General features: G+C 35.1%; 3 protein-coding genes and 1 pseudogene across 6 annotated transcripts; all 4 read right to left on the bottom strand.

Moving 5' to 3' along the window:
- Positions 1-175: 175 nt before the first annotated feature.
- Positions 176-2206, bottom strand: LOC104793401 (endoglucanase 15-like; annotated as a pseudogene). The gene is made up of 4 exons (XR_015560031.1): positions 1975-2206; positions 1215-1865; positions 870-1134; positions 176-630 (listed from the first exon to the last, which is right to left on the bottom strand). The product of XR_015560031.1 is annotated as an endoglucanase 15-like (transcript).
- Positions 2207-3922: 1716 nt separating this feature from the next.
- Positions 3923-4664, bottom strand: LOC104793402 (uncharacterized). Its single transcript, XM_010519754.3, has one exon. The coding sequence runs from the start codon at positions 4547-4549 to the stop codon at positions 4085-4087; it is 465 nt and encodes a 154-aa protein (XP_010518056.1). The 5' UTR covers positions 4550-4664; the 3' UTR covers positions 3923-4084.
- A 435-nt stretch (positions 4665-5099) lies between these two features.
- Positions 5100-9593, bottom strand: LOC104793404 (uncharacterized). 2 transcript variants are annotated; one of them, XM_087454969.1, is made up of 6 exons: positions 9362-9593; positions 8777-8872; positions 6526-6670; positions 6365-6441; positions 5536-6293; positions 5100-5444 (listed from the first exon to the last, which is right to left on the bottom strand). In XM_087454969.1, the coding sequence occupies exons 4-6, from the start codon at positions 6416-6418 to the stop codon at positions 5342-5344; spliced, it is 915 nt and encodes a 304-aa protein (XP_087311095.1). In that variant the 5' UTR covers positions 6419-6441; positions 6526-6670; positions 8777-8872; positions 9362-9593; the 3' UTR covers positions 5100-5341. The 2 variants fall into 2 exon arrangements, with proteins under 2 accessions (XP_087311095.1, XP_019082394.1); XM_019226849.2 differs by lacking the exons at positions 8777-8872; positions 9362-9593 and having other exon boundaries at positions 5536-6441; positions 6526-6762.
- A 794-nt stretch (positions 9594-10387) lies between these two features.
- LOC104793405 (phragmoplastin DRP1D) lies at positions 10388-13914 on the bottom strand. Of its 2 annotated transcripts, XM_010519757.3 has the most exons (15): positions 13565-13914; positions 13398-13461; positions 13194-13301; positions 13000-13101; positions 12858-12908; positions 12718-12779; positions 12544-12634; positions 12373-12437; positions 12067-12261; positions 11856-11975; positions 11709-11779; positions 11370-11595; positions 11239-11289; positions 10785-11156; positions 10388-10693 (listed from the first exon to the last, which is right to left on the bottom strand). In XM_010519757.3, exons 1-15 carry the CDS (start codon positions 13694-13696, stop codon positions 10565-10567), a joined length of 1839 nt encoding a protein of 612 aa, XP_010518059.1. In that variant the 5' UTR covers positions 13697-13914; the 3' UTR covers positions 10388-10564. The 2 variants fall into 2 exon arrangements, with proteins under 2 accessions (XP_010518059.1, XP_087311094.1); XM_087454968.1 differs by having other exon boundaries at positions 12718-12908; positions 13565-13873.
- Between the last annotated feature and the right edge of the window lie 345 nt (positions 13915-14259).

Here is a 14259-nt window from a genome sequence, read left to right on the forward strand (position 1 = left end):
TATTATAAAAGTTAGATATCTTTGAATTTTTTCCTTTTTTAATTTTTGTTAGAAGGCGATCAACAGAGAGTTTAACAACTTCCATGAGGACCAAATTAAACACTTAACTGAACCGAAATCACTAGTTTCGAAAGTTTCATTACATCAAGTTATTCTTATTTTTTTGACAATACATCAAGTTATTATAACATATCAAAATTTGTTTTTCTACCCTTAGACCTAAAACGTTAGTTGCTAGAGCGTCTTAGGAAAATGAAGTTCAAAAGACAGTCATACATTATTAGGTAGAAACAAATAGATATATAACTAAGGTCATGCGATGGCAGCCAAAACACCAACCAAAGGAGCAACCGTGACTGTATCAGGCTCACCATGTAGAGCATCAGACCGGTTATCTCCATAAGAATCGTTCTCGTCCGGTCCACCTACAACTGCTCCAACCAAAACATTAGGATTCGGTTTGGGATTGTTGAACCAAGTTCCATACCCTCCTTTGCATGTCACCGGTCTATGATCCATCTTGATTGACACTATGGAGGCTCCTCTATGGTGTGGTCTTTTAGGATAATTGGTGCCGTATCCAACCATGTAGCTCATCTTCTTGGGGTTTGACCCAAGTATGTAGTCAACCTGTTACATGGACCATGTAAAATACTATTTTTATGCTGACGTATATAACTTTTAATTAATCCTCACGTAAAAATTCTAATATCTACGAAGACATTGATCTCTCTTGTTGGCTGTGGCCATTACGAACATCTATAAGTGCATTCTGTCTCTTTTTATGTATATTTTGTTAAAATTAAGTTTTGAGGATTCTCAAAACTTGATTTAATTTGAAAAAGAAGTAAAACGAATGCCTGCCTAACCTGGGCCCGAGCGAGGTTACGAAGATCAGAAGCTTGAAGGACGCCACGGGGGCATCGGACCGATGTATTTAGCATAAGTGGCTAAGACGAAAGAAGCGGTGGTTGTGTATTGGAGGTTATCCCATGGCAAGAACCAGAGCAAACCTCCTCGAGTCTTCTTAATGTTGTTGGAACCCTTTTGAGCGCAATTGCAGATAAATTGCTCCGCCATACTCTTGTACTCAGCCATCTTCCCTACGTTCTTCACTTTCCCTTCCAAAACAAGCTAACATTTGCACACCAAAAAAAAAAAGTCAAGTGTCGTGCAAGTAATAAGGTCAATTTTAGGGAATTCTCGTAACCTACCTTGGCTACCAAGACTTGTGCTCCCAAGAACTTATTGTCCCACGAAAAAATGTTCACACCTCCGCTACTAGAAGCATGTATTAAATAATCGAGGTATGTCTGTTCTCCAGTGGCCCGGTGAAGCCAAGCCGCAGCCCACAACAACTCGTCTTGATAGCCGCTGCTCGTGTAAAAGCCAGCCGCCTTAGGAATAGAGCTATGGTAGACCCCCGGGTAAGCTTTAGCGAATTTGAACAGATCTTTTGCGTGATAAATAAGTGTTTTGGCATAAACTGCATTAGACGAGGCAAAAGCCAATGAGGCTGCGGCCATCGCTGCTGCTGTCTCGCCCGCCAGATCAGCACCTGGATGTTGAGCATCAATGCGGTATGAAGTACGTGGAGTGGTCATATCCTCGGGTCTCATCCAACACGCGTGGTCTGAGGCACCATCGCCCACTTGTCCGTACAGGACATTAGGCTGAGGATGGGCTTTAATGAGATAGTCGGTGGCCCACTTGAGAGCCGCGAGGGCGTTTTGGTGCTCCTTGCGGGCTTTAAGCTGCGATTCCATCTCTACACTGCCCCAAGCTAGCATGGTCGTCGTGAACGCCAAAGGAAATCCAAACTTCACATTGTCTCCGGCATCGTAATACCCTCCAGCGAGATTAATCTATATTTATAGTTAGAAAAATATTTAATAATACTTCAAGAAATATTATTCATTACACAAAAAATAATGAGAAAAGAAAAAGAAAAAGATTGGTGGGTTTTAAAATTACATGAGCATCAGCACCGTCTCTGAGTGCAGAATCTCCTCTCCAAGTAACTCTTTGGTTCGCTGGCAATTTTCCTGAGCGTTGAGCTTCGAAATACAGAAGACTCTTTGTGAGAGCGTCTGCATAATTTGAATTTGCAGAAACTTCTCCACGAGTAACCGATAATAACAATAACAACACAATGCTAATGCCTTTGATTTTGATGAAACATTCTGATGATACAATAGACATGGTTGCAAACGTTTTTCTTTCGTATATATTCGATCGTATCAAAATATTTCATATTTATACTAAATATATATCACATTTGCCCTCATCAATTTTTTTTTTAATTCCTACTAATTTTTTTTATTTTGTTAAGTTGTGTTTGACCTGGTTTAAAATTCATACTCTAGATAGTGTAAAGAGGTCAAACACAACTTAACAAAAAAAAAAAAAAAATTGGTAGGAACTTAAGAGTATGAATTGACTATATAGAGTATGAATTTTAAACCTCTTTACATTTGCCATTCATTGACCTGATCCTCTTTACACTATATAGAGTACGAATTTTAAACCAGGTCAAACATAACTTAACAAAAAAAAAAAAATTGGTAGGAACTTAAAAAAATATTTGATGAGGGCAAATGTTTTTTTCTTCTATAATCTAAATAATCAATGACGGTACCAGAAATGTCATGAGCCATGAGTGGAATTTTGGATTCTAAATAAAGGAATGGTATCACTTCTGGCGATCTCGATCAATGTACTAATTAAATCTTCATGGAATAAGCAACATATATAAAAGTTTCAATGAATAACCAAAATTGCACAGGGGTACTACTTAAATATCGTTGTTTTCATTGTGTCACCGTCTGAATTTAAACTCGTATCATGCATGTTATTAAAACTTTATACTCTTTGCGTCTTTAATTAATTATTGGCTTAGATGAAAAAGAAATATAGGTGCCAGGGTACATTTCCAATATTTTAAATAGTAAAAAAAAAAAAAAAAAACCAAATGTGTTCTAAATACTTTAACAGGAGAAAGATAGGCTGAAAAGTCAAAAGTATGGAAGTGTTACTTGATTCACGTTCCAAGAGTGAACCTTCTCAGATGGATCGAATGAGCTCATCATGGTTACTTCGTCCGTCCATCAATATTTCGTATAATTGTTAACACACAAACCGAATATGGAATCGAACAAAGTAATCTAACCGGTATATTATCTGAGCTTGTGGTGACACACGTTGCATAGTGGACAACGCAGCTAGATGAGAAAACTTTGGAGATTTCATAACGTTTGATATGATATTTATAATTACAGGAATCTCGGACCAATAATATGTCTTTGCTTTTGCGCTTACAATATGCTCTAGCAAAAAGTATCGATCCATTCACATAAATATAGTTAAATAGTCTGACTTACAAGTGCAATAATCACTATATCTGCTCTATTGAGTTCAGATCAGGATATTTCTCAGATATCAGAAATTTATTTCCTCTTAAAAAAAAAAAAAAGTTATTCCCTTCTTCTACCACACGTACGTAGTGCCGGATTCGTTGGCAGTTTTAACTTACTCCTATGTTCTTATGTCGATGTTTGCCTCTTGAGGGGGTTTGGAATAAAATTTAGTAGTTTTTTTTTTGTTGTTGAGAAAAGTATAAAATTTAGTAGTTGACCAATAAAAACACAACTATAACTCCTTTGTGTTTTGTTTTATTTGTTGGCTAAGTAAAAAAAAAAAAACAATTATCTGATAGACGGACAAAACCCACTATTTGATAGACTAGAAGCACTTTGTTGGAGACAAAAAGCAACTGTGTATTGGGTGGTGGATTAGATAATTGTTGGTAAGAAAATTTTTAAAGTGGTGAAGAAAAACAAAACATCTTTAGGAATTGTATTATAAAAAGACTAACTAATAATACTGTCACTTTCTCCACAAGATAACATGTTAGAGGTTTGTATTGTCTCGTTCAAAGAGTTCAATATTCCAAATTTCAGGGTGATACATACTCTTTTATCATTTTGGTGTGAAAAGAACTATACAGTTAAAAATGAACGAGTACAGTAATTAACTAATAAAAAAACATTGATAAACTCGTGTTTTAGTAGTCATCCATTAAATTTTAATCAAATATTGTTGATGAAGCCGCGTCAGGGAAGGTTTCTTTGGTAAACATATCGAACACGCCGGGAGGAACAATAAGCGCGAGCAGAGGGTTTCCGGGAGGCGCCGGAGGAATCTGAGCTCTACACAGAGGACACGTGGACTTCTTCTCCAGCCACGGATCGATGCAATCAGCGTGGAAACAATGGCTGCACGCCGTTATCCTCCTCATCCTCTCTCCCTCCGCCGCGTCTTCCAGACAAATCGTACAATACGACGTCGTCGACGAATGTGTTTCATCCGCCGCGGCTCTTCTTATCCATCTCCGGCGATAGACCGTGAACGTACGGTAACGGCGCCAAGAACGGCTCGCGAGGAAACAAGCGAATCTAAAGAAGAGACGGAGAGAGAAGACGACGAGGAACGCTATGATGATGGAGGCGGCTACGAACTCTGAGAATCTAACGAGAGAGTCAGAAAACATTCTTTCTCGAGAAAAAAAAAATTGTTTGGAGATAAGTTTGGCACAAGTAACAACGCTCTCTATTTGTGTGTATATATACGGTAAGGTGTATCGTGGGATGAGATCAACGGTCTTTGTTTAACTCTCATTGGGGTTTATTAAAATAACAGAAAGGTGATTCTTAATGCTTTTATACTAGTATTATACTATATACTTCCTACTTTCGTGTACTTTCGAAGCAACTCACTTTTTATTACCTGAATTTGACTTCGTCATAAAAGTCCATTCAAGTATTTGGTCAGTCCATTCGAATTCTGGAGGCTAACTAAAATTAGTGGAGTCTTAAACAATGCTAATATAAAGAGAATAAACGAATTTGAGCTTGTTTCCTTAAAGTTTTTGGGTTTAGTCAAAACTTAATTAGTTTAAAAATACATCGAACGTATTCTACTTTTCTACTTGTACATTCAAACAAATCATCTTGCTCAGAACAAAACAAATAAAGCATGTTTTTCATTTTTATTGATGTTGAACCGTATAATTTATGAGTATTAGGACAAAAGAAGCCTAATAAAGATAAACCAGGACCCAAGTCGATCTCTTCAATTTTGGCCCAGCCAATAAATATAGTTTTTTAACGTTTATGCAAAATAGGTTAGTGCCGACCAAAAAAAAAACTAAACCACATAAATTGGATGATCCGTGACCTTTAATTTCACAAAACTCTTAACAACTCTACCACACTTCTTGTCTTCTAACATCAACTAACACAAACTATAGCAAAGAAGCCAAAAAGGTTTAGAAACTATCTTTTCATCTTGCACTAAAGACAGGTGGTGCATCAGCTTTAGGCTGAGCTCTGCGTGTGTATTTCAAAAGCAAACCTTCCATAGAAAGCCTAGGAACATGAAGATCCCTGCAATTAACACATAACCAACAAAAATCAATTCAGAAATCAACAAAAACTTCTAATGAAATTTTTTTTATCATCAAACTTGATCATTTACCTCAAGTAAGGCTCCAAGTCTTTCCATTCCCATTTTGACCTATGTTTAAAGAGTATAGAAAATCTCTCTGCTGGAGTTGAAGGCAGAGAGCGTACGCTGAATGTGTAAACCCGTGTCTCGATCCCTATTGTCTCTGTTAAAACCTCTCCTTCAAGCATCTCGAACCTTCCTTCCATCCCATCCGGAATCTTCTTCTTCCACTCTTCCATGAAACTCTCTAGTCTCATCTTTTCATCTCTCAGTACCAGCCTAGCAAAATGCAAACACACAAGCCTCGGTTCCAACTTCCACTTACCAGTTCCACTACTATTAACTCTAGAGGCAAACACGCGCAAGCAGTGACTCGCGAGCTTACTAGGAAACTCATCAGCTACTAACGCACTCACAACTTCATCTTCATCGAGATCATCAAAAGACCAGTAATTCAGAACACAGTTATGAAGCAGCATTCTCAGAATCACGTCTAGGTAATTCTCATCAATAACCCTCCAGTAACCATCAATCTCAACAGCAGAAAGACTCTGCAACCCAACACTCAACTCCTCATCACTCGCTTGAACAGTGTTAACCAAATCGGTCCAAGTATACAACTTTACACCCTTCTTCTCATTATTATCATCATCATTATCATCCATCATGGCGTCTACTTCAGCAGCACCGAATGGATTAGCCAATAAAAGCTGCTTGAGTTTGTCAAGCCTAGGAGAAACCTCAACAAGTTCCATATTACCAGGAGAAATTTTGAGAACGGATACAAGCTGACGGTTGTTGATGTTAGTATCATCATCAGATGATGAAGGAGGAATAAGGAACATGGAATTGGAATTACCAACAAATTTGATAGCAAAAGTCTTGGATTTGGTGCAAAGAACAGCATCTTCATCAGGAAGTCCCCTCAATGTTACCCTAAATCGAGAAACCCTTTTAATAATCCTAATAATAACATAAATCGAAGAATCAAAACGGAGAATCAATAAATAAAAATGGTACCTTTGACTGAAGATGTCAGAGACGAGAGTGTCATCAGCTTCGAGGAGGAGTAGATCATCGTGAGGCCCAAAAGAAGGGTGATACGAAATTGGAATTGAAGATCCAGGTTTGAGATCTATCACTGCTTCAGCTCCTCCAATTCTTTCTGCCATTACAGATATCAAAATGGGTATGCGACGATGAATCAGAGAGAGAGTAATCACGAAACCCCTAGGATTTGTATATCGAAGAGAATAAAATATAAATATGATAGGACCCCACACTGTCCACGTCAATAATTATTTTAGGAATGGATCAACAAAATACACAATAATTATTTTTAAAAAAAATCTGAAAATGAGCAAAAATGGTTTTTAACAAATAATAATGTTTTACTAAATTAAAAAAAAAATGTTTTACTAAATTCTTCAATGGCTAAGTGTCTTTAGTGAAATTTACTATAGTACATTTTTTTATTATGTTTTAATTTTCCATTTATTTCAAAGTAATTTTTCTAAGTGGTTTGACATAAAAACAGTTATTTGGTTTCTAAGTTTTAAGGAATACGGGAGGATTACCTAGAAAGACAATTTTTTTTATTGTTAGTTATCTTTTTGAGAATTAATTTCATTTATTAAGATTCATGAGAATTGGTGGTCTGTTGTGTACACTTTGTATAGAGTCATATTATTATTTTTATTTTATTTTAATGCAACATTTGTCACAATTTATGTGAATTTTAAGTTTTTAACATGTATTATTTTGTGAAATCATATAGATACATCGTTTTGTATGTTTATAAAATAACGTAAACAAAGATTTACAATATTAATTTATTTATCTATAATAATTATAAACCACTCTTTATGGTCCTCATCATTTTCATACCCTCTCGATATTGACACAAATTGAGCTCCATAATTTGATTGTCCAGCAATGCCAGACATATGTGCGAAATGAACTTCCCACTGGCGACAATCTACTCGTCCACATAAACATATGTTAGAATAGATGATGTTTTAATAATTTATCTTGTATCACAAATATTGATTTTATGTATTTTTTTATTAATTAGCGCTATTGAATTTTAGATTTCAAGATTTATTAAATGAGAATTTAATAGTTATTATAAATAAAAATATATTTATAACTAAACATTAATTATTATTTTGATTTATGTGAAAATCTTTAAAAATCATCATTTCTAATAGGATTAATTATGGACATTGGCATTGAAGCACAATTTAAAATAAATACATATTTGTTTGCTAATATTGGGGCATTAAGATAAACAAGTTAGTTCGTACTCAAATTGGGAAAGAGAGGTCTCTCTCACAATTCACTTGTTCAAATATTGAAACTACCACATTGCACAAAGTCTTTTTTATTATCAATTCACATTGCACTATCACGGCCTCAGCCATTCTTCTCTTCCGCATTTCATAACTCTTAAGGCCCAAAAAGTCAAGTAATAGGTACCCAAGCCCAGCTATGAAATTATTTATTATTGCGTTTACTGTGTATGGTTTGGCAACATTTTTGCAAGTTTAGCATAACTCACAGTTTGTTTGTTTTGCGTTAAAATTAGTTTGGTGTGTCCTTTTTTATTTTTATTTTTGACTTCGCATATGGTTTGTTTTGAATGTTCATATTTGTTGTTTTGCTTTTTAGTGTGTGTGTGTGTTTTTTTTTTGTTATTTGGTGCTTCGACTTATGATCTTTTAGAATTTTTCATGCTTTCGATATCATCTATGAAAATAACTGTGCATATTTTGTTTTCGCATTTTTTAGTTTTCTACTACCCATTTTCTTTGTTATTAATTTTGACTTATGTTTTTTGTGTTATGTGTTTCGTTCACTTTTTGCGTTTGCAGTGGACTGCTATGTTATGTTGCACCCTACACATGCATCTAACCCTATACATACATGATACATCTAACCCTGTATTACATACATCTAAACAAACGACTCTGTTATGGAGTCTCTCTACACAACATACATCTAAAACACAACAACCCTATAAATTCATCTAAGTGTCTAAGACATACACACGCATAACCTACACATACATCTAACACACAACCCTATAAATAAATACGTCTAACACACAACCCTATAAAATAAATACGTCTAACACAACAACCCTATAAATTCATCTAAGTGTCACACACGCACAACCTATATACATACACATACACAACAACCCTATACATGCATATACATAATTCATCCTAATCCACCACCCGGAAGATGAGAAAATTCTAGACCTTACAAAAAACAAATCAAGCTTCTGTCGTTTCAAGGTCTTTCGCAAAAAGGATCATAAATCAACTTCCATTATAATCCATTTTCTTCCTTTTTCTCCAACCTTGCAAATAATCCAAAAACAAACCCAACAGTTTGGTTATTCTTTTTAATTAATCAAAATTAACAAAGTAACAATAGAGGATCTATGTTTATTATTATTCAATCAAAACAGAGAATCTAAATGGGCTATATTCTTTCTTTTTTTTTTCAATAAAAACCAACACAACGTTCTACTATCATAGCATCTGCGTTTTTATTAGGTAGAAACGTAAAATATAATATTGTTATCTAAAAACCATAGGACATTATATCTTTATCATAAGAAAAAAGGACATTATATAATATCGAAACTACTTCTTTTACTATTTTCCAACACATGCAGACAAACATTTGTGAAGACAACAACAACAATTTTTTTTTGAACACCAATATATATATGACTATGAGCTGGATTTTAAAACAGGGTAAATGAAATAAGTCGAATACACTACTACATAGTCTAACAGATAAAATAAAATGATCGGACAGAGTAACAGAGACAGAGTCTAACCCTCTTTTACGAATGATGAATCGATGAGGCAACTTGCCAACTTCTATGTTTGCTTCTGACTTCTGAGCCTTCTTTTACGATGATGACGCTTCTATGTTTGTCTCTGAGCCTTCTTTCACGACGATGATGCTTCTATATAGATTAAGTAACGAAAAAAACAGAGTTTTAGACATTTGAAAGAAAAATAAAGGAGAACAGAAATGAAAATAATTTTGAACTTTGAACTAAGGTGAAAGATGAAAGGAGGAGGTTATGTATATTTATAGGAGCAATTCATCTACGCCTTTTTAATTAAAAAATCATATTCGTAACGGTAAAAAAAACTTAATTGTTTCTAAACGTTCAGATTTTGTTACTTTCGGCGTGTTACTTTCGGCGTCCAACGTTCGACTGTCAAATCAAAAATCTATGAAATCACAAATCTATGAAGAGATTGTGTTTGTGTCTTAAAGTATTAATCAAACAGAAACAACGAGATTTATATCCAGTCACAGAGTTATTATATCCACAATCCGATTTTAAAAATAAAACCGGATATATTAAACAACGATTGTTATTTTATTTAACCAACCACAGGTATACTAAATTGCATGTTTATGAACTTAGATGGTTTATATATCTTATCTAAACCAATAAAACCATTAATCACATGAAACTGTCACAGGGGAGAGATTTGGTTTTACAGAAATACATATCTACAGTCAGGGCTGGTTTAAGTGACTATAGTCAGGGCTGGTTTAAGTGAACACATAAACTTAATTGTTTCTCTTTTTTTTCTTTTTTTTTTTTTTTGTCAAAAAACTTAATTGTTTCTAAATTCATCTTTTTTTGTACTTTCGGCGTCCAACGTTCGACTGTCAAATCAAGAATCTATAGTGACAGATTAATTTCAAAGTTTCTAATTTTTATATTTTGTTTCATTTTTATATTTCGGTGAAGAGATTGTGCTTGTGTGTCTTAAAGTACTAAACAAACAGAAACCACGAGAGTTATTACATATCTATACCTAAAATAAAACCGGAGATATGAAACAACGATTATAATTTTATTCAACCAACCACAGCTCACAGATTAAATTAGTAATTGTCTGTTTTTGAACTAGATGGTTTATATATCTTATCTAAACCAATAAAACCATTAATCACACGAAACTGTCACAGACTCACAGGGCAGAGACTTGGTTTTATATATATAATATCTTCGTCATCGAACCCAAACCGCTGCATCAATCTCATCTTTAGCCTTCTTGTATAGCTCGAGCCTCTTTGCACACTGCATTCTCCTTTCCATCAATGCCGGGTTCTCGTCTAGCAACTGCCCCAATCGTTTCCCCTGCCAAAAAAAAAAAAACAGACCCAAATCCTTAAACCAAACCGGAAAAAAACCAAACTTAGCAACATAACCGAAGTAATAAGAGACAAACCGGACTCTGACTGATCTGTGCGTAGAAGTAATTAAGCAACGAGAGTTTCGCCTGTCTGACTTGGCAATGAACAACAGCCTTAGGAATAGTGTTTACAAGAGTCTTTGCAACCATCTTGATGTAAGCAGCTACATTTGAAGCTATCTTTCTGAAATGTCCTTCACCGTATTGGTTTATTGTTGTGGTTGGTGAAGAAATAGACACAGCTTGGTTTTCTACATGAAGCTTACGAAAGAAGTCCACGGTTAGATATGAAGACTCCATGTCGACTAATCTGAGAACGGACTTCAAGCTTTCTTCACGAAACTTTTCTAAAGATGAGTTTGCTGCAGCAACTATCTCAATTTGTAGTGAAGGGAACCTTTTTAGCTCCTGCATTACTTGCACAACAAGAATCAATAACCATTTCTCTCCATTTACTATATATTTCTTTCAAGAATAACCAATCTCTTACCTCAGTTTCTGCGATCGCTTTCCTTACAAGTCCTTTTAAGATAAAGTGAACCTGTTACAATCACATTCGTTACGGTTTTCTTATATATAAGCTGATTAATAAATAAAAACTGAAGCGAAAAAAGAACCTACGGCATTCACCGAAGCTTCAGCTGGACCTCTAAAATGATCTAGGGATCCTTCAATGAGACGACGATAACCCAATTCTGGTGCAATCAAGTGAGGTTGATAGCCATCAGATTCTGAGACAATTCTCTTAACACTTTGCAATGAAAGATGACGATCAAGAGGAAGCTGTTTTATGGCTCCCGGGAGGTTGTAGTCAAAGATTCCATAGATCCGTGCACCTCCAGGACGCCTAAAATTTTTCCATCAATCACAGTTAAGCAAGAGTTTATCCAATATATATATCCACCATTATGAGAAAGTTCAGAAAATTTTGGTTCAATATATAATTGTGTGTTTTCTTACCCGCCATCCAAATGCTCTTTGAAAATCTTTTCGAATGCTCGACACATTCCCAAGATAGTGTATAGTTGAGCCTGTGACCAACACATTTTTAGCCTACCACAAAAACATACAATTTATATAGTTTCATATGAAAGTGTATGTACTCACTCCAACATCAATAGCGACAGGCCTGCCCAATTGGTCTAACTCTCTTTCGAGTTCCTCGATGTTTTTGTTTATTGAGGATAGGATACTTGGGATACGGGACCTTATAACAGATTCTAAGAGCTGGGAAAATGAAAGACCACGTATTACTAAACAGAACGACAAAAAACAAAACTCATTCATGTGTATATAAGGATTTGGTTTGAGTAAAAACCTTAGAGAGGAGCTTTGCAAGAAACTCTGAACCCATTCTGGCGGCCAAGTGACCATAGTCAGGGCTGGTTTCAAAGTATTCTCGCTCTTTCCTTCTCGCAACCATCATATCAACATTCTTATTAATGTCTTCTTGTGAACGGTTCACTATCCCAACCCAAGGATATTGCAGCCTGTATGATCTTCCTTCGATAACCTTATCCAGGCAAAGAATAGTCACTATATATGTAACACTCAAGATTTTCATCAGGCAGATAAATTCTTAAATTACTACTTCCAAACAACAGAAACAATGGAAGACACTTACATTCAATGCATTAGTTCCCTTATCCATTAAGTCTAACTTTGTCAGAACTCCAAACGTTCTTTCACCTAAGAGAGTGCGAAAAAGTCAGAAAACAGTATCATTGTTCGAAAGAGAGAATGACTCTTTTCCCCAATCCAGAGTTCATTGGCTGAAACAATTCAAAAAACGAACCTGTTGGATCCACTTCTTTCGCTAGCTTCATCGCATCGGATGTGGCTATGTCTTGATTTGCAGGAGATATTGCTAGTATAAGACAGGTGGGCTGTGAACAAAACATATCTAAACCATCAAATTAAAAGTTCTACCAAGCCAAGAAAAGTGTAAGAACTAGTAGCAACTACTCGCCTTTGAGACATATGAGCGAACCATTGATTCAATATCCTCAACAATACTTTCTGGCTGTCCATCTGAAAACGAAATTGACAATGTGAGTAATAAACAAAAGGAGAGAGATCCAAAGGAAGTAGAGCCAAGCAAACACATACCAACCGCAACTTTAGTCAAACCAGGTAAATCAATGAGAGTAAGATTCACAACTGGTTCCAAAAAAAAAATACTGATGTTAGTGGAAATAAAAGGCTTGTTGTAAACAAAGAGCATCACGCACAAAACGATAAAGAAACTGACCATTGGGAGAAAAGATACTAAGGTGAATAGGAACAGGAGAAATCTGTTTGCTCTTTCCAGTGATTCTATCAGTCTCATCCTCAATCTCCTTTCTAACCAAAGCTGTGTGACACGAATATGATGATGATGGATTCACTATAACTAAGACACACACATTCATTCATATTGATATTATACAACAAAGTAGTACATACCGAAATTGGTGAATTTCTTATTATTAAGGTGGAGAAACTCTGCATATTCCTCTGTTCCATTATCAGTCTTATGAAGTTGTAAGACCAAAGGCCGTCTCGTAACAATACCTACAACAAATCCAAAATATAACAATCAATACTTCAAATCACAGATGATTAAAAAAAAAAAAGGGATCGAAAAGTTTTGGTTTTGGATCCACAAACCGGATCCTCTAGGAAGAAAGTCTCTCCCAACAATGCTCTCTAGAACCGAAGATTTCCCAGAACTCTACACTCATGCATAAGAAGAAGAAGAGAAACCTTAAAAAGCAAGAAGCTTTAATTAAGAGAAGAACGCTAAGTGAGAGAGTAATCTGATGAGAGAATGAAACCTGACCACCGACGACGGCGACGGTAGGAAGAGCTTCCCAGAGAGAAGTGAGAGCGTTATTACCGCCGCCATAATCGCCGAGTGCAGTGCATGCTCTCTGTATCTCATTAATCAACAGGATCAAACTCTCCATTGTCGCCGAGAGATTCAAATATCAACAGCCGGAGGAGAAGAATGCAAAGGACTTTGAGACGAACGCAGATGGACCGGAGAGAGACACGAGAAAACAGAGAGCGGGCGTTTTCAATATGATTAACCAAAACCAAATCCAAATTTATTAATTATTATTATTATTTGTCATTATCCATTTATTTATTTATTAGTATTATATTGTTTATATAAGTAATCTTTGAAAATTGACTAAAAACCATTTAATATAATTAGATATTCTACCATCTATAAACGTTTCATTCTACTCTTTAATTTTAAATGATTTTTATTCAAACCAAAATACAGTAAAACTCTATAAATTAATAATAATGAGACCAGAAAAATCTATTAATTTATAGAGGTTTTAATTTCTCAATAAATTAATAATTATTAATTTATAGAGAGACTTTCCTAATTTAGTAAAAAAACATTAAAAATAAGATTTAATGGTTATAACTAATATTTTTATAAAATCAATTACAATGAAAATAACAATTATCATGTTTTGACGATAGCACTCAAAGATTTTTATAAAGTAAAAATATC

Source organism: Camelina sativa, chromosome 6 (genome assembly GCF_030686135.1).
Source record: "Camelina sativa cultivar CO46 ecotype springtype chromosome 6, ASM3068613v1".
In the NCBI taxonomy this organism is placed as follows: domain Eukaryota; kingdom Viridiplantae; phylum Streptophyta; class Magnoliopsida; order Brassicales; family Brassicaceae; genus Camelina; species Camelina sativa.